General features: G+C 42.6%; 2 protein-coding genes across 2 annotated transcripts in view; both read right to left on the bottom strand.

The window, feature by feature from the left end:
- The window catches only part of LOC131407232 (interferon-induced protein with tetratricopeptide repeats 1-like), a 37919-nt gene extending 19243 nt beyond the window's left edge, over positions 1 to 18676 (bottom strand). The window contains exon 1 of the mRNA XM_058543494.1: positions 18608 to 18676. Coding sequence (XP_058399477.1) covers positions 18608 to 18612 — 5 coding nt within the window. The 5' untranslated portion in view covers positions 18613 to 18676. The remainder of the gene's footprint in view (positions 1 to 18607) is intronic.
- LOC131407234 (interferon-induced protein with tetratricopeptide repeats 1B-like) lies at positions 1376 to 18682 on the bottom strand. The gene is given in 3 exon segments (XM_058543496.1): positions 1376 to 3509; positions 3512 to 3987; positions 18608 to 18682. Coding segments are annotated over 3 exon segments (1419 nt in total). The 5' UTR covers positions 18613 to 18682; the 3' UTR covers positions 1376 to 2571.
- Between the last annotated feature and the right edge of the window lie 496 nt (positions 18683 to 19178).

The following is a 19178-nucleotide window of genomic DNA, read 5'->3' as shown; positions in this document are numbered from 1 at the left end:
ATCCATGGAGATAGACTCCAAGACACCAGAAGTCCTTTGTTGTGAACGGTCCGATGGTTTTCACATCTTCTCATGGGTCTTCAAGGGTCCACTCAGCCCACCTTGACCCATAGTTTGGCTTACTGCAACATATTCAAGTGCTAACTGAATTTTTTATCATTTCCTTTTTTACATTTCAGGCTTATTTTGAAACAATTCTAGACTCACAGGAAGTTGTAGGAAGAGTCTTGTATACCTTTCACCCAGCCCCTCCAGTAGTGACATTTTATATGACTGTAGTACAATAAGAAAACCAGGAAAGTGACACCGGTACTGTGTGTCTATTTTAAGGATAAAATATATCATGAGTTCATCTTACAAGTTCAAGTTGACATGATTTTAACTTAACCTAATTGCTCTCACAACTATGTATCTTTCCTCCTGAACTGAATCTCACTTTTCTAAGTGATACCAACATTCATATGATGTAGTCCACATACAATAACAATAGTCTCAGAATAATAAAATCAACAACACACCTTCAAAATGATTGCTGAGTAGAGTTTAACATTTTTTTGCTGGTCTTTTTGTCCATAAGATATATCTTTCTAAAGATGTTGAGTCACATTACTGTTTATAAAAAATTACTTGGAATTCTTCTTCTCTGTGTAGTTTTAGCCTCTATCTCGTATATATTTTGGTTTATTTTCTTCATTTTTATTTACTGTTTATTTATTGCTTTTTGACCTTTTTATCCTAGCATTGTATTATGAACATTGTCAAAGGTAGAGAAAAGTTGAGAGACTTGTACAGTGAACACTAATATACTTACTACCTAGATTCTACAGTTAACATTTTACTATATTTGCTTTATTACATATCTTTTCATCCATCAGTTTCTCTATCCATCAATTTATCTTGTTTTGTTGCTATTGCATAAGAGGCAATCAATACAATTAATTGATAAAACGTTTCAGCATGCATATTGTTCCGACTTGAGTCACACCTTGTTTACAGAGAAAAGACAGTATTCCTGCTCTACTAGTTTTCTTCTGGTTAAATCTAATAAATCTGTTCTTTGTTTAGTATCAACAAAGTTGAAAAGGGTGTTATTTGTGTGTTCCTCGGGTGTCATCTAAATGACCCACTCAAACTCCTCCTACTCCCCACCGTTGGTCAATTCCAGCTCTGAGGTATCAAGGTCACATAAGTCAACCTTATACTTCCATGGCCTGTAGAAGTAGGCCAAATCTCTCCCCAATATTGTTTAAAATTCTTGGTAGGGTTTATATTTACATGGATTCCTCTGCCTCAGGCCTTCTGCTGCTGTATAGGCTGCTTCTGTGTTTTTTATTTACACCCAAACCTAGAATACACATCTTTTTAAAATTTCACACATAAAATACACTGAAAGACTTTGTTAACTAATGAAGTTGTTAGCTTTATTGAATATTTTTGTAGAAAATATTTTAGTTAGAAAAAGGAGAAGATTATATCACACCCCACACAGCAAACACTTAAAAACTGCATTGAGGTATTTATGTCGTTTTCGGCTTGCACATCCTGAACAGTTTTTTCCCCTACATTGTCTTTCCCCAATACATTTTAACATTTCTTCAGTGTGAATGAATGTCCAGCAATGTGTTTGGAACACGTAGATCCCTTGTGCTTGCCAGTGGCTTGAAAAATTTTAATTTATTCTGAGGTTATAGACTTGGCTCACTGACCAGGAGGTCTTGGCTATAGCAGGGCCTTGGGAAATAGAATCCAGGGCTGGAACTGCAGTAAACTCCTGAAGCCCTCTTCATCTCTCTAACTCTGTCTTTCCTTGTTTGCTTTGGTCTTAGATCTTATAGGCCAGCTCCCCAACCCACAGGAAAAAGGAAACTTCCTTGTTTTTTTTTTTAAATTGTGAGTGGGTAGTAGTTTCATGTATTCTCCAAATAGAGAACGTGTATGTGCACAAATATGTACAAATGCGCCTATGCGAGCGGAAGAATCAGTGTGTGAGTGTAGAGTTGCGTGGTGCATGTGTATATGAGCAGCCCGTGCTCTTGGTTCAGAATAACTGTCTCCAGGAATTCATGCTTTGAGTGTGTGAACCAACCAGCAGGAATGTCTTTGGACTAATGTGTGGATGTCCTGCAGGTGCATGCCTGCAGATGTACGGGTGTGTGCACACAGCTATACTGGCATGTGACCCTGTGTGCTGGGCCCAGGAGAAGGCTGAAACCTTCCCTGTTTAAGACACCTCTGTTCAGGAGACCAGCTAGACTGAGGATGGAAGCTGCTCGTTCCAAATGCAAAGCCTTAGGGAAAAGGGTTCTTGTTGGTCTAGCAGATGATAGGTGCCCCAAACAGCATTAATCAGCTTTGGTCAGTGAGTACAGGGATGCGTTATAGAAGAGTGGATGCTCCTCTCATAGACATGGAAGGAAGGGGAAAGAAAGAGGGGGGTCAGCAGGCAGCAGAGTGTGTGTTGTATCAAACTATTTTGTATCAGCATGTTATATATTTCTGAAGGCAGCAATCAGGAAAGTTTTCTGTTATATTTAGTTATGAACACATTAAAGAGGTATGGTGAGCTCTACTTCAAAACATGGTATTCAAGTCAGCAGCCAGCCTCAGAGCCTTCTCATAGCACACCAAGGCTTCACTCGCTTCCCCTTTCAATTTGTGGATGAGTCCAAGGAGGCTGAAACTTTCCACAACACATACATTCCGATGCACACGTCTTTTAGCCAATTTTTCCAAAGCATTGAGAATTTTTTCCCTGGTATCGGACATGTTTTCTATTTTTAGACCTTTTAAATAATGGGTAATTGCTTTATGCTCAGATTTCCCGTGAAATTCTTGGAAACGACCATACTGGTAATGAATCTCTTGCAGTAGACGATCATCAATGATCTTCATGCACAACACTTGCTGAAAATTGTCCTCAGCCTTTCTGTGGTCGCCTATTTCTGCATACATTTGAGCCAGGGAAACATAAGCCAACTCAAATGTGGGCCTTAGTGTCAAAGTCTTTTGAAATTTCTCTATAGCCAGGCCAACCAATTTGTTGACGTTTTCTCTATCCTGTCCTTCAGGCTGCATGTTTGTAGCTTTCTTTATTTTGATCATTTGTGCTTTATAGCAAAGCCCTATCTGGTGATGCAGGAAGGCAGAGGAGGGTGTTGCCCTCAAGGCCTCTTCTAAGAGCTGGAGAGCTTTATCCAGAGAGCCTTTTCTTCGGTAAAACTTGGCCGCATATCGAAGCACATAGGTCTGTGAGGACATGTTGGTCCGTGCTTCTTCAATGTACTTTTCTCCTTCAGCTTCTTGTCCTACATCCTGAAGCTTCAGGGCAAGGAGAGCCTTAATATACGCATCTTCTGGATTTAGCCTGATGGCCTGTTTTAGTGGGTTCAGACAAAATTCCTCACTACTGTGTGGTGCTCCATTAAAGCCGTCCAGGCGATAGGCGGTGATTGCATACCCAGTGCTGAATTCAGGGTTTTCGGGGTCCGCTTCCAGAGCCTTTTCAAAGCTTTGGCCCGTTTATAATTCTTCCCTCCACATTTCAGCAAGGCCCATCCTTCCTCACAGTCCATGTGAGGACAGTCCATCCTATAGCTGGAGGAATTTGGAAACTTCTTGCAAGTGTTCTCCACCTTGTCCACGTAAGCCTGGGCTTCTGCTAGTCTGCCCATGTGGTAGTACAGCCAGGCATAGTTGCCCCAGGTAACCAGACTTCTCATGCCTGATTGGTCGGCATGTTCTCGCTGGATTAAGTCTTCAGCCTCTCTCAGGCTCTTCAGGGCTTCCTCATTCTGGCCTTTCAGGTGTTTCACATAGGCCAGTAGGTTGTGTATTCCCACATTGTATTTGGTGTCCAGGAACTCAATCTCATCCAAGATCCTGTTTTCTAAGTCAGGCATTTCAGTGTCTTCAATTAGCAAATCCCATGTAAAGTGACATCTCAATTGACGCAGGATATCTTCAGTGAGATTCCCATTTGATTCCTCACTAGAAAAATAGACAACAATTATTTGTACTTTTTAGGAGCATTCAGTCTAATGGAAATGAAGCCAGCACATTGAGTAGTGAACTATTACCCCACTCTGTCCATGCTTTCATTATTTTTAGCCTCCCAGGGTTCTATGGTCATGTCATTAAGACAGAGAGCAGGTTGATAAAAACCCTGAGGAAATGCTAATCACTTCATGGTGCCAACAGGTAGGCTATGTGAACTCTAAAAGGCAACCCAAACGACATTAATTCTGCTAATGTGAAAATAATTTCAGCAACATCCTCAACCTTGCAAAACTCTCTCTCCTGCTGCCCCTTCTCAACATTGTAGTATATCACTAATGCTCTCAGAAGAAATGTGGAGAGAGTGTTCACAGAAGGGTCGATTTCTTACTCATCATTTCCATGATCCTAACATGGACACATATTTTGGTTTCTTCACTGCCCAGCAAGTGTTCTGAGTGAAATATAAGAGCCAAATATAGTTCCAAATAATGAATTTCATGAATGCTTAAGCTGGGATGGAGAAGGTGGTAGAATATCCTGCCTCCTATACCTGTATGAACTCACTCAGCCAATCCCAGAGTGATTGAAAAATGGGTGGAATCATCTCACAATGAGGGACTTACTGCATGGGAACAGAAGTAAGAGGATGGGTGAACACTGCATGAGATCAGAGGTGTCTATGGGAAGAAGGAGTAAGTCTCACTTTTTTTTTTTTTTTTTTGGTGAGGAAGACTAGCCCTGAGCTAACAATCCTCCTTGTTAGCCCTTGCCAATCCTCCTCTTTTATTCAGCCTAGGTTTTTTTATTCAGCCTAGATACTCCAGAGCCCCCTTAGGCTGCCTTAGGTCAGGAGGGTCTACAAACATGACTACAGGCCACTGCACAATCTCTTAGGGAGCCTCACTATTACAGCTGGGGGAGTGGGAGGGCTTGCAGACATCACTAATGTCATTTTATGACCAGCAGTCTATTATATTAAAAAGAGAGACTCAGAGGGGCTGGCCCGGTGGTGTAGTGGTTAAGCTCGCATGGTCCACCTAAGCAGCCCAGCATTTACACTTTCCAATCCTGGGCGGGGATCTATGCACTGCTCATCAAACTATGCTATGACAGCATCCCATATACAAAATACAGGAAGATGGGCATGGATGTTAGCTCAGGGCTAATCTTCCTCAGCAAAAAGAGGAAGATTGGCAAGGGATGTTAGCTCAGGGCCGATCTTCCTCACAAAAAGCTAAAAGAGAGAGACCCACGGACTCTTGTGGTAAATTCCGTTGCAATCCCTCACTTGCAGTCTCTTTGCGAGACAGGTGTAGATGTGTGCTGGAGAAGGACTCCTGAAGGAGGGCCCTTTACTGTACACTCTTCTCCCACTGACTGTAATGTCAGATGGGAGAACTCTAGTAGGTGAGAACCCTTGAGCAGAACATATTTTCTGCAGTTCACCAGTTCTAACCAAACCAGGAAAGAAAGGAACATATTCTTTTTGAAACAAACACATCACAACCCTGATAAGATATTTTATTGTCTAACATCTAGGACTGTAGCTATTCAAATTTTAGCAAGCATCATGGTGACCTGGAAGACTTGTAACACACAGATTGACGGGTGTCAGTCAGCAGGACTAGGGTGGGGCCTATGAATCTGCATTTCTAACAAGTTCACGGGTGCTGCTGATGCTCCTGGTCAGGGGACCACCCTTGGACAACAGTTGAGTTAGTAGAAAACAAATTTCATAGTGATCACAATTTCATCGTTTCATGGTAATGGCAAGACTTTAAATGGCCATCGTTAAAAACAGCTCCTTGTCCTTCCCGCTTGGATTTAATCAATGCTGCCTGGAAGGATCTAGATGCTGTCACCCTGACTGGGCCCCATGCTGGCCTCCCCTCCAGGCTCAGACCTCTGTCCTCTGATGAACATTCTATAAGTGTCTCCTGGAAATTGTTACTGCGTTAGAAAATGCTACATAAATGACATCTCCTTTGGAATTAAGACAGCTTTCTCCTTCATTCTCTTAAGAGCACTGCTGCTCTCACTAAGCAAGCTCCGGAATAGGACAGTTAGGAAAGGTGCCTCTGTGGGTATATTCTTATGTTGTCCATCAGATCTACTTTCCTGCATTCTTCACTGAGCTGCGTGTTCGCAGAAACTGACAGTATGGGTTTCATTAACTGGACCTTTTTGGTTTTTGACTTTCTTCTGGGTTTGGCCCATTGGAAGCCACCATCCCGAAGTTAGAGTGCAGAAGGAGGTGAAGGTCATGGTGTTAATTCCTAAGCTCCCACTGTGCCAGGCTTTGGGTTGTCAGAGGTTGAGTTTTTCACCAAAGGCCTCTTGAGAAGCCCTTCCCCTACAGCTACAGCTGAGGGTCTCTCAGAGTCTGGTGACTGCTCCCTCCTGTTGCCCTGTAGGCCTGGTGGAGTCATGTTACCACTGTTGTTAGGGACTGGGTCCAGCACTGTCTTCTGATTTCCCTGAATTCTGCCCACAACCATCTTCAGTAGCCCTCTTTCAATCACCTTATTGAAGTCTCCTCAGTTGCCAAGTTACGGGTGTCAGTCAGAGTCAGAATCATGAGTGAGTCTGCTCCCTTGGGAAGAGACCTGTCTAAGAACTAGCCCTTAAGGAGCGTTTTGGAATTTCAAAATGCAGAGAAACAAAGTCAACAAAGCAGAGCAAGTCATTACCTCAAGGAGCCATGAGACAGCAGGTGCTGGGTAGTGCTTTGGTTCAGTCGGGGAGGCTGCTCTAAGATTTGTCTACAGAGTTCTAGGGCTTCTCAGATAAGCGTGGCATTTATATATGGGTACTCTGCCGAGACGATTTTGTAAACCCTCCAGACCCGGTGAAATTGGCAGGGCTCCATCTGGGTGAAGATGAAACTTAGAGAGAGGGCTGTCTTACTTTGATTAGGAGAACATGCTCAGTTTGGGCAGCTGAGAGGATGTTTGTGAGAGACACTTTTGATATGCAAATTCCCTGCTGCAGTCAATGTGGCTTCGAAGATAGGGAATACCTGGACCTTAGGATGACATTCAGTGTTGTAGAAAGATCAGTGGGGGACAGAGAGGTAGATTTCTGTGGAACATGTCAGACTGTTGTCAAATTTGTAACTATCACAATGTACCCAGCCATGTGGTTCCAGGGACATCTGCAGTGGAAACTCCTGGGACTAGGGTGAGAGGTTTATGCTTAAAGGAATACTGTAGAGAGCCACTGTCAGTCTGTGGGAAAATGAGGTTTCAGATGGTTAGGTCTTCTGTGGGGCTCTGTTAGACAAAAAGGCTCCCTCTGGGTTTGGGGATATTGGTCTGTGGGAAAAGTCTCACGTTGTTTACATCCTCTAGCATCATTTGCATTACTGCCAACTCAGATCATGGTGGAGCCTGCTCAAGCATATTGACTATTTTGATGGTCTTCGCTGTTCAACATCTGTGGTTCAAACAACTGTGTTTCACTGGTCAGTAGAGGGACATATGCATACAATCAGAATGTGCTGGGGCCATTGGGGTCTAGAGAGAATTCTATGATGTATGGATATCTAAATCTAAATTCAAATAATTCTTTTGGATTGTTCTCACATTTCTTCTATTCCTAACATTTTTTAGGTCATCTGTTACAAAGCAGCAATCACCAGAGGGTCAATGAAATGACATTCACATGTTTAATGAAAACTTTCTGTGAGACCGAGAGTGGTATAGTTGCCTACACAGTTAGCAGGGAAATTTGGAAAACTGCTACTCTGAAATCCACACGCAAAGGGTTGCTGAGCCATCCTATAAGTTATTGTGTCTTGGTTACAAAGTGGGTAGTACACAGGATAAGCAAAAGAGCAAAGCCTGAGTGCAATTTCCCTTTGAGTGAATATTTCAAGATAGGGGTGTATATTTCGTTACAGTCTACAAACAGTTATCAAGTGGAACTGTCTGGCTGTGCTGTTTTCTCTTTGTCCTGGGTCCATGACTGGATTATATTTCTCAGACTTCTTTGTGGTAGGGTGTGATCATGTACCTGAGTTGTGGCTAATGGAAGAGAGGCAAACGTTATGTGTGTCATTTGCAGGCCTGCTTCATAAAACCTTCATGTGTTTCCTCTATGATTTTTTCTTTTTTATGTGAACACTTGGAAGCCACATATTAAAGATGGTGGAGTCAAAAGAAACTAAGGAGTCTTAGTCCCTGAATCACTGGATGGAGGAGAGCCACCTGCTAATCAGGAATACCTATTTTTCCTTTTATATGAGTGAGAAGTAAACTTCTATGTTATTTCTCCAGTCACATTTCAGAGTTAATCTGTGATAACAGCTTGCATCACCTTAACTAACAGAGATGATCATAAAAAGTTAAAATTGTATATACTTTTCTAAATCTTCGATATCATTAACTCTTGAAATTCAGGTTACGTACTCTTGCTGGGCTAGACAGTACTTTAATTCTTTAATTGTAAAGAGAGAATTGCTAAGACACTGAGAGAAAGAATTTTCAGAAACCTGTCTTAGTCCGCTTTTAGTCACTGTGTACTGAAATGCCCACCCAGGTTAGATATTACTTTACTGTTTCAGTGTGTTTTCTGATGTTGGGACATTTCCCAGTCTGCCTTGGACCTCTGGCTGGTCTTGCTTTGCTGTAATTAGTGATGGATGATGGAGGGTGTCTACAACCAGAGCTGAACATTGTCAGCGTCAATCTCCTTTAGCCAAAGACCTACCAGGAACCCATCTGTGGTTGAGCAAGTTGAATGTATTCCTCATTGCCGCGAAGGAGGACATACACCACGGGGAATCACAGGATGTCTCAGTAAAAGGGTATTAGAAAAGACTTATGACAATTGGGCTTGTGTTAGGTGAGTTTGTGGAGGGTTTAAGGAAACAAGGCTTTGTTTAGGATTGGGTGCTGTCAGGAAGCAGGAATGATTCTATGATTGGGTATCTTAATAAATCTTATAGGTATAATTTGAAAAGAAGTAGCAGTCACTCATATTAGCCAGGATAGGGGGCTGTTTGGACCCAACTGGACAATGTTGATATTTCTCTCTATGTTCAGACATGATTATGGAGTGGCCTTGTTTTTGTCTTGATCCATTGTGGTCTCAGGGTGGGCTTATCTGATGTTGATGTAATGTGAAATTGTTTGTGTGCTACAGGAGAACACTGAGTCCTTGCTGTCAATGCCAGGTCGCATTGTAGCAACTCCAAGGCCTAGCTGATAGCATTGGGTTGGCTCCCGGATGTCCAGGGCTCATTTTCTTCCTCTTCAGGGAACTTCTACATTATTGATCCAGCAGACAGAGGGGTATCCCGACCTTTCTAAGGTCAAAGATTATATAGACAAGAAGGACTACCCAGGAAAGGAACATCAAACAGGAAATGTGTCTATTTTAAGCATTTCCAGTTCAAATATGCAGATATCTTAGGGAAAGGGCACACTTGAGAAGATGTGTGGTGCAAGATCTCTCTCTGTGTGAATTCAAAACATATTTCCATCTCTCGTTCAAGGAGGGATTTAGGCATCTTGAGGTAGACTGCATCTGCTCATTCCTAGTTCCTAGAAGAATATGCTGGCTCGCCTGACGTCTTATAAGCACAGGATATTGTTTAGATCCATGGATTCTTCCCCAAACCTAAGAAATCGCAAGATTATTTAAATAACGAGAATTCCAATCCCACTCCCTAAGTTTACTCTAATTATAGAAGTAGGCAGTAAAACTCTCTAAGCAAAATGGGAGCATGGAAATGAGAGCAGAACTACTCAGGGAACAAAGGAAAGGGAACCTGGCCCTGTGGGAGCATGAGTTTCCTAAAGGGAAGAGTGACTGTTAGGCAATCGTTGTTTCATCTGGGGATGAGCAAACCTAGGGCACTAGGAAGAACCTGCTAGACCTGTCCCGTTACAGAATCACCTGATGGTGGGGGATTCCTCAGACATATATCATCTCACCTATTTTAGGGCTATGTGTTCTGAGTACAAGAGGGTAAAGCTCCATCATGGAACAGTCCTTTTCTGGATATGAGGCCAATGGGATATTTTTCCTGAGGTTACCTTCCCTCTTCTCCAGCTTGGGCACAATGAGAAATAGTAAGACATTTCACCTTCACTTGCTTTTGTGCACACAAGACAGTGTTGCTCCGTGGCAAAGGTCACCCGGAGTCACACCGTCTAGATTCATTACTAGAGTTTGCCACTTGCTGGCTGTGTGATCGTGGACTAGTTGGTTCACCTTTCTAAGATACATTTCCTTACCTATGAAATCAGGACAGTCATAGGACTTTCCTGATGGGGTTGTGGTGAGATGAAATGGGGTAATGCATGGAAAGCATGTTTCATTGAAGAGCATTCAGTAATTGTGGGTGTTGCTTTCATGATATGTGACAAGTCTGTCCGTCTCTGAAGCTGGCAGTCTGCACTGCGCTGACCTCCAGCTGAAGCCCTTGCGCATTCTAATATTTCCCAGTGACCATCGAGAGGTGCCTCATATCATGACTCTTACTGTGCAGCTGCTGAGGCAGCGTGCTCTGCTGTGAGCTTCAGACCAGGGCCATCTAGATAGTCCCACCTTAGAGCCCATGTCAGAGAGCCCTGGACATGCCCAACCATACAGCCTGGCAAAGCCTCTTGGGCAGCAGGCGTCCAGCCCTTCCCTAGGAGGGACCGACCTGTATAAGCAGAGAAGAGATTTTTGGAAGGGGGATTACTTTCTCTCAGCGCTCTCCTAGTTCTATATCACATGGCAGTCTCATAGTAGCCCAATTGAGTCTTCAGGTGAAAATATTTTCTGCAAGGCACCAGCCCTAAGCCAACTCTGAAAGAAAGGGATAGGAACGTAAGCAAATATTGAAATGAACCGTGTTTGCACTGACAGCAGTGTGGCTTTGGATTTTTTGTGCATAAAATTACTGCTTAGTGACAGCTTGTCAGAGAAACAGAGCAAGTGCTGATCATATGATCACTATGAATTAGCAGCAGTGGTGTTCTGTGGGGCTCTGGCCAGCTGATTAGCTTGTCAGAATCTTACCCAATGTGTCTTTGGCATAAACATACCCATGAACCACACAGGACAGAGCAGCATTAAGGAGAGAGGAAACAGCCCACAGTGTGTGTTAGTGTGTCTCCGTGTGAGTTTGTGAGTGTGTGTATCTACACATAGGAAAGAGCAATGGAAACTAGAGAGGGAAAGTGATTTCTAATGGATAGGGTTCCTACTTGAAGAAATGAAACTCAAGCACTGAAGTATGTGTTCAGTGTGAGGATTCTAGGACCAGCTCTGTGTTGAACTGACAAACTGGGTGAATTTGATTTAATTTAAATTCTAGGAGTTGCCTTATCAATGAAATAAAAAGGTTGGCCTTGCACAGTGGTTTGCAACCCTGGCTGCAAACTAGAATATTCCCTGAGAATCTTACAAAACAAAACAAAACAAAAAACTGATGTCTAAACTAATCTCCAGTCTAATGAATCAGAATCTATGGGAGTGAGGCCCAGGCATTGATATTATCAGTAATTAAAAAAAAGAGAAAAAAAAAAAAAGAAAAAAGAAACTCCAAGGTAATTTTATTGTGCAATCATTGTTAAAAACCACTGAGCTGGGGGGGCCGGCCCCGTGGCTTAGCGGTTAAGTGCACGCGCTCCACTACTGGCGGTCCGGGTTCGGATCCCGGGGCCGCACCGACGTACCGCTTGTCCAGCCATGCTGAGGTGGCATCCCACATACAGCAACTAGAAGGATGTGCAACTATATGACATACAGCTATCTATCAGGGCTTTAGGAAGAAAAAGGGGGGAAAAAAAAAGGAGGAGGACTGGCAATAGATGTTAGCTCAGGGCCCATCTTCCTCAGCAAAAAAGAGGAGGATTGGCATGGATGTTAGCTCAGGGCTGATCTTCCTCACAAAGAAGAAAAAAAAACAAAAACAAAAACCCCAGTGAGCTAGATTTTTGCTACTCAGAGTATGGTCTGTGGATCAACAGCATCAGCATCAACTAAAGCTTATTAGAAATGCAGAATCTCAGGCCCATCCGCAGACCTACTAAATTAGAGTCTTCTTTTCAACGAGATGCCCAGGTGATTCATTGGTTAAAGTTTGAGAGGTATTCTCTTAGAAGATTCCTAGGTCCCTTTTAGGCCTAAAGTCTAGGGAAGGGTGGAAAGGGTCTCACTCCCAGTACATACCTATCTTTCTATGAGGCTCTGGGTCAGTAACTTCATTTCTCTGTGCCTTGGTGTCTCTGTGTGTACCTTAATAATCCACACAATATAAGGGAATGGGGGTCAAAGTGCTTTGACCTCTACACAGCATGTCTGAGGTTTGATTTGGAGATTACTCATGTTTGCAAACACATGCCAATCACATCCATAGAGAAAATACTCAGCCACCAAGAACTGAAAGGTCCAGTAATTGTCATACCATCTCAAGGGTCTTGATGGCTATCTTTGGCCCACGATGATTTACGTTTCTGGCTGACTCCCACGTATTCCAGTTCTAACTGAATTTTCATTGTTACATGTCAAGCATTCATTCACTTGGGATTATCAATGGAAATTTAAAGAACATTTACACCATTGAACTAGGCTCAAGACATTGCATAGTCTGCTCTTATAATGTCTAGGAGCAAAGTTCTTCAGGTTCCTGGGAGGCAAATAGTTTTTAGACTTGTCTGAACTATCTTGGGACTTGGGGAGTCCCTGTCTCCTAAGAAAAATGAAAAGAGGTAAAGATATTTTCTAGTTGCAATTGAAATTGGGAATTCTAAATTGGGCTGAAAAAAAAAGTTCCACTACTCATGTCATTCCCATGGCTCTGGGAAGCGCACAGATGTTTAAGGAGCCTGTGATCCAAACATATTGTTGGCATGTCCAAGGCAGCCTTCATTGCCATTAGTTTCAAGTCATTTCAAAGGCAGCATACCCTAAATGATCGTTAGTTACATGCTAGGCACTCTGTCTGGACCTGGTTATGACATATTTCCTCTTCTCAAGTGATTTACCATCTAGCAGGAGAGACAGATTCATAAGCATTTAATTGACTTGTACTAAAGGAGTAGACGTTTGTCACTATGTAATCACAGAGGAAGGGTTGTTTATCTCTTCCTGAGGTATAGAAAAATCTTCTTGGGTTAACTCTTGATCTTTAGGCTGAAGTGTTTGGCAGAATCACAGTCTTGCTGGCTCCCCACTCAGAGAATATCCTCAAGACTGTATGGTGTGACCAGGCCTGTCCCTAGAGGGAAAGCTTTTGTGGCTACTTGTGCAGTGTGCAGTGACGCTGGCTGTACACACTTAGCTTCCAGAAAGCTTTGGGCTGGGACCACCAAACCAGCTCTCATATCTCAAGTCACAGTAATCCTGCAGAAGCAGATATGAGGGAACATGTAACTGTGAAAGTGCCAGCTGGCCACCCAAGCGGTACTCTGGAAATAGAAAGTTTTCTATGATAGGGACCCCGAGATGTGGTATATGTTGTTAGTGTCCACTCAAGTATGAGTTTGTTTCAGGTGTCTTGGCAGTTGTACCTCCTGAAGGTCATCAATTGTTCAATGGTCTGTAGGTGAGATCTGCCCCTTACTTTTCCAAGGGCAGGCAAAATACCACATGGGGACAGATTGGACTCAGAGAAGCAGAGGTGCAGAGCTAGATGATACCCATTTTTTCTCAGTGAGTAGGCTGATCAGGTACCCCTGTTGGTGTATGTATGTATCAAGAGCCTCTACACCTACGTGTGTAAAGTATGGTGCAGTGACATCACACTCTTCCAGCATGTGCATTTGGTCAAACACATTGGAAGAGTCCAAAAACTCCCTTGAGTTGCATTGGTTCCTCTGAACAAGGACTTGTGTTGAATACCTACTTTAGCTGCTAAGCAGGTGAGAGTAGGTAGCTAGTCTCACCTTTAGCAGATAGCCTTGGTTCCATTCATCCAAGCTCTGTGCCTTGGGTGTCCTTGGTAGCGCCCCCCAGAGGGCCTGCCCTATTCTTCTGGAAATGGGCACAAGGGGCAGCATTCTTTAGCTGCAGTGTTTGTCCTTGGGATAAACAGACCCTTGACACACAGGATAAAGCAGCATCAAGCACAAAGGAAATAGCTGACAATGTGTATATGTGTTTACAAATATGAAAGAAAAATGGAAACTGGAGAAGGAAATTTATTCTCACTGAACAGGGTTCCTACTTGAACCAGACTTTGAGTACAGACATCAGGATTTCAGAGCAAGCTCTGTAACTAACAGATTAGCTGGGTGACCTCGATAAGATCCTTAGCCTCTATGAGCCTCACTTCCTCAAGGGTTAGATAAGAGGGTTCACCTAGATTTTTGATTTTCAATACAGTGATTCTCAATTTCTTTTTTCATATCAAGAGTAATTCAATGGAATCATCTACATAAATTTTAGAGAGAATTTCTTCTTCTAAGCTAGATATAAGACATCACGTAGTCTGCTGCCTTAATGCGTATGGGTATTGTGAGGCCACTGTTTTTAGATATCTCTGAAATACATGGCACTAAAGGAGAACTTGTGCGCCAAAGGCAGTCAAGAGGAATAAGGACATTTTGTAGTTGCAACTGAAATTTATGATCCTAAATTAGATGGACTGAAAAGAACATGGCTCAGCACACACATTATTCTCCCAACTCTGATAATTTCACGAATGTTTAAGGTTCCTTTGCTAAAAATAATTGGATAGACGGTAGGAGATCTCCACCAGTAGTAGCCCCATGTTCCCAAGACAGCATTTGTTGTCAGGAACTTGTTATCAGTTCAGATGTTCAGCGAAGCAGTAGTGCTTATCTGTTTTACGCCTGGCACTCTGCTGGCAGCTGTAGGTAAAATGATGGAGGAGCCGTTCCCTCCTCTCAAGTGGCTTGCTATCTAGTGGGAGACAGACACACATAAGTACTTTCTTTTTTTCTGAGGCTCATAGGAGACTTCTTGGGTCATGTTATTGGTCTCCAACCTGCAGGTTAATAAAGAGTTATAGCACTGATGTGATGATAATTCCATGACTCTCCATTCATGGAATCATGGAATTTTCAAGATTGCTTTTCTGTGTTGAGATCCTGAAGTGGCAGTGGAATCAGGCGTAGGAGTGCTTGGTCTTTCATTAGACACGCTTAGCCTCCAAGTCAACCAGCCTCTCGGTATTGAGGTCTAGGGTATGTCCTCTTAGTGGGGCTTGGCCCATCCCTACTGGAGCTGGTCATTGCACTAAAAGAGTGATTCTCAACAGGGGACAATTTTGCCCCCTACCCAAGTGGTGTTTGGCAATAGCTGGAGACAATTTTGATTGTCACAAGTGGAGATAGGGGTGCTACTGACATCTGGTGAGTAGAGGCCAGGGCTGCTGCTCAACATCCTACAAGGCACAGAGCAGCCCCTCATAACAAAGAATTATCTGGCCCCAAATGGTAATAGTGCCAAGACTGAGAAACACTACATTAGTTCCAAAAGAACTTTCTGAGATGATGGAAATGTTCTAAATCTGTGCTGTCTAATGTGGTAGCCACCAGCTATAGGTTACTGTTGAGCGCTTGAAATGTTAACTAGTGCATCTGAAAAACTCAATTTTAGATTTTATTTTAATTAATATAAATAGCTACATAGTTGCTATGGTATTGGACAGCATAGCTCTAGAGAAAGGCCTGCACTGTAAGATGCTTGCCTTCCACCACCCACTTTGGTGGAAGTAGCAGATGTCTTGGGAGACACCTATTTCTTGAGTGTACAGCTTTTACATCCTGTGTAGTTCAGTAAGAAACTGCCCATATCTTCTGGGCACAGTCATCTTTGGCTGTCTGTGGGGAATATATGTATGTATCCCTGCTCAATAGGAGCTTGGAAATGCTATTCTCTCTGCCATTCCTTCCATCTATGTATCACAATGAGTATCTCTTTGTAAAAGAATTCAAAGATCTATGTGCTTGTGTCTAAGGAAGACTTTATATTCAAGGTAGAACTTGCTTAGAAGTAACAGATGATGGCAGTAGAGAGCACAGACAGCTAGCTTTACTTAAGAAACCCTTTGCAAGACCTCATTGAAAAGCATTATCTGTTGCTCATAAGATTCTGCAAGGCTTTTTCTTTAACCTCTCTCCTTCAGCTTTTTCATTAACTTTTTGAAGTTTCTTGGCAAAGATAACTTTAACATACCAGTTTTTAGGACTCAGCTCTGTGGCCCAGCTCCTTGGGTGTTCTTTGGGATTGCCAACAACCTAGGTTGTTGGGTTTGTCTTCCAGAACTTTCTCGAAACACATCTTAGCCCTTTCATTGTTCTTTCCTCCACATTATTATTTTGCCAATTCTTTCTCACAAGCAATCTCTGGAAACTGGATTCTCTGACTCGAAAACCTGTTGCAAAACTTTCTGCCTTGGCCGCGTGAGTCTGTGATTCTGAGAATCTTCTTATGTAAGTAAGATAAGAAGTCTAAGGTAAGAGACTTAGGCCAACGTGGTAAGCCAAACAGGGACTAGATTTCATTCCCATACCTTGTCCTTTCAGACTGTGAATAATCTAAATAATAATGCTTGGCTGCTTTGGCACCAAGTGGGAGAGATTTTCTTTTCTTTGAATACGGGTGCATCCTCTCTGACATGTGTCGTCTTTTAGCTTCTAGATTTTGAGCCATAGGCAAACTATGAGGTGAAATGTCATCAAAGATCTGTCTTTACTCTCTAAATAGGATGCTAAGCACTTAAAATTTTCTAGGTTCCCATTCCTTTTCAAAACTGAATAAATAAAGAGCAGTAAGATAGTTCATTTCTTATATACATTTGTGATTGAGAAACATAGAGTCAGAGAACCTCGTTGATAAACCAGTTCTGCCATTTTCTAGCTGTATGGCTTTAAACAATTAACTACAATTTCCAAATACATCATTTGCAAAATGACAATAATATTCATTTTATTATATAAATATATAAAACACATTATATACTTATATAAATTTATATATTTTAATGTTATATTTACATGTTTTTATATAATTTTATATGACATTTATATATAAATATAATAATTATTATATTATAGTTCTATTTATAGAACTATAGTGAGAATGCTGAGGTAATGCAATGAAAGATCAAGGCAGAGGGAGCTAATTACCAAGCAGAATAAGTAGTATTAGTTATTAGCATTATCATTTTTACTGTGTGTATTTGTGTATAAGAGAGTAGGGACCCAGGCTCTCAGTGGGTGGGGCAGAGGAGGCAGCCATCAGCAGGCAGGTCCAGGCTTTTCCCAGGTGGTTTTCCCCTTTGGCAAATTTTAGCACTGCTGGGAGGAGCGGCCCAACCTGCCTCTGTGCCTGCAGCCTCTGGGAACAGTGGCCCCTTGATGTGAGCTTAGTCCAGTGTAGTCCAGAGAGCCTCTCTCCGGCCTCTTCAAGTCACGGGGCTCTGGCACACCCAAGCACAGGTCACTGCAAAACCTCTTGAGCAGACTGGCTGCCAGGGCACTGGGCGGGGCCAGATTTTCTGGTCAACCTCACTCATGCAGACACAATTAACATCACTCATGACTAGGAAGCCATTATGTAGAAAAGGGTAACCTGAGGCACTTGGCAGTGAATTCCTCGTATCATCCCCAAATATGAGCCTGCAGAGCATTTGGGAACCCTTGGTCTTCCTTCCCTCACTCTCTGAGTGGTCACTGGGATCCTCCCTCCCCAGGCAATCAAGCCCTCAATCCCTCCTCATAGATGTTTGGTGGGAAAGACTTCTTTCTCTCTCAGCTCTGCTCTATCTGGTGGCAGATCTTGAGCAGGTCTACATGCATTTTTTAAAATCAAGTTTACAAAGATTACACTTTGCATACAATAAAATGCACCCATTTTAAGTATACAGTTTGATGAGTTCTGACAAATGTATATACCCATGTAACCACCACCATCACCTTGTGGGTTCTTCGTATCACCCCCAAAGATTTCCCAGTGTGCTTTCCTTCCTAGCCTATCCCACCCCCACCCTCCACCATCCCCAGGCAACCACTGATATGCTTTCCATCACTAGAGGTGAGATCAGTATAAGAAAAGAGATTAGGTCATTATGTTTTGAAGAGAAATTATTTTCTGCTGCTACCCAGCTCTCGTCACAGCAGTATAAAGCAAACTCTGTGCTTTGGGTTTTGTTTTCAGATAAGAAATGGAAAATGCCCATCTGTGAGAATCATCTCTTCCACTTCCCACCTTGCACTGATCAAACTTTCAGGGCAAAATTCCCATCAACGTGAGTTGGATTTGCACTACCAATTCCATCTGTAATAATATCTGCCGAAAAGAAATGCTTTCTTTTAAAATGACAAGAAGAGAGCCTCTTAGTTCTTTCGAAGAAAACAACAACAACAGAAAAGCCTACAAAAAGCACTTCCCTTAGGTCTAACTTTGAATCAGCAAACTTTGTGCTTGAGTGGATCTAACCGCTCCTGCCAAGCCTCCCTCACATCCCAGCTTCTGGCTCCCAGCTCCACCCAGTGAACAGTTCTAGAAGCTTAGGGAGCCTGAGTGTGTACACTAGAAAAAGCCACAGGAGTAAAAAGTGACCATACCGGTAAAGGCATGTTTAGTCCATAAACAACAGGACAACTCAGGAACTTGCCTGCACCAGAGAAACTCTTTCACTGACCTCATGACTGCGATCTGCTTCTCTGCTGTTCTGAAAAGCTGGGATCCAGGCCGATTTGCTCTTCAGAAATCTTCCTAGCCTGCCTCAAGTAAGCGCTAAAGGAACTATATAAAGGGAAACTGGGGGTGGGGTGCATGCATCAGCTGATGCTTTCTCCCTGTTTCTCAGTGATTGCCTTTATGAAAGTGAGGAGGAACTGGAAAGTGAAACTGATTTCAAGTCAAGAAGAGGAAGAGAAAACTGAAGATTGAGATCTGTGATGACTCAGTTGAAGTACAATGTTTAAAATCATGACTCTGAAACTGCAGATTGAGGGGATGTGCAAGCACTGCCAAGAATTTGACCAAAAATCTAGGGTGGATCCTAGGAAACTGCATTTTAATAAAGTCTGTAGGGGATGCTGATGTAGGGGTTTCTGGGACCACATGATGAGAAACACCAATCCAGAAATATTTTGTAAAAAGTAGTTTCTTCCAGTAAATTGACTTGTGGGAGACAATTTGCTCCTGGAGACCTGGCTTGACTTGTGTGTGTTCAGTTAACTAACTCTGGGATTAACCCTGAGTCCAAT

This window comes from Diceros bicornis, chromosome 6 (genome assembly GCF_020826845.1).
Source record: "Diceros bicornis minor isolate mBicDic1 chromosome 6, mDicBic1.mat.cur, whole genome shotgun sequence".
Taxonomy (NCBI): domain Eukaryota; kingdom Metazoa; phylum Chordata; class Mammalia; order Perissodactyla; family Rhinocerotidae; genus Diceros; species Diceros bicornis.
The sequence above is the reverse complement of the archived record's forward strand: the minus strand, read 5'-3'. Positions and strand labels throughout refer to the sequence as shown.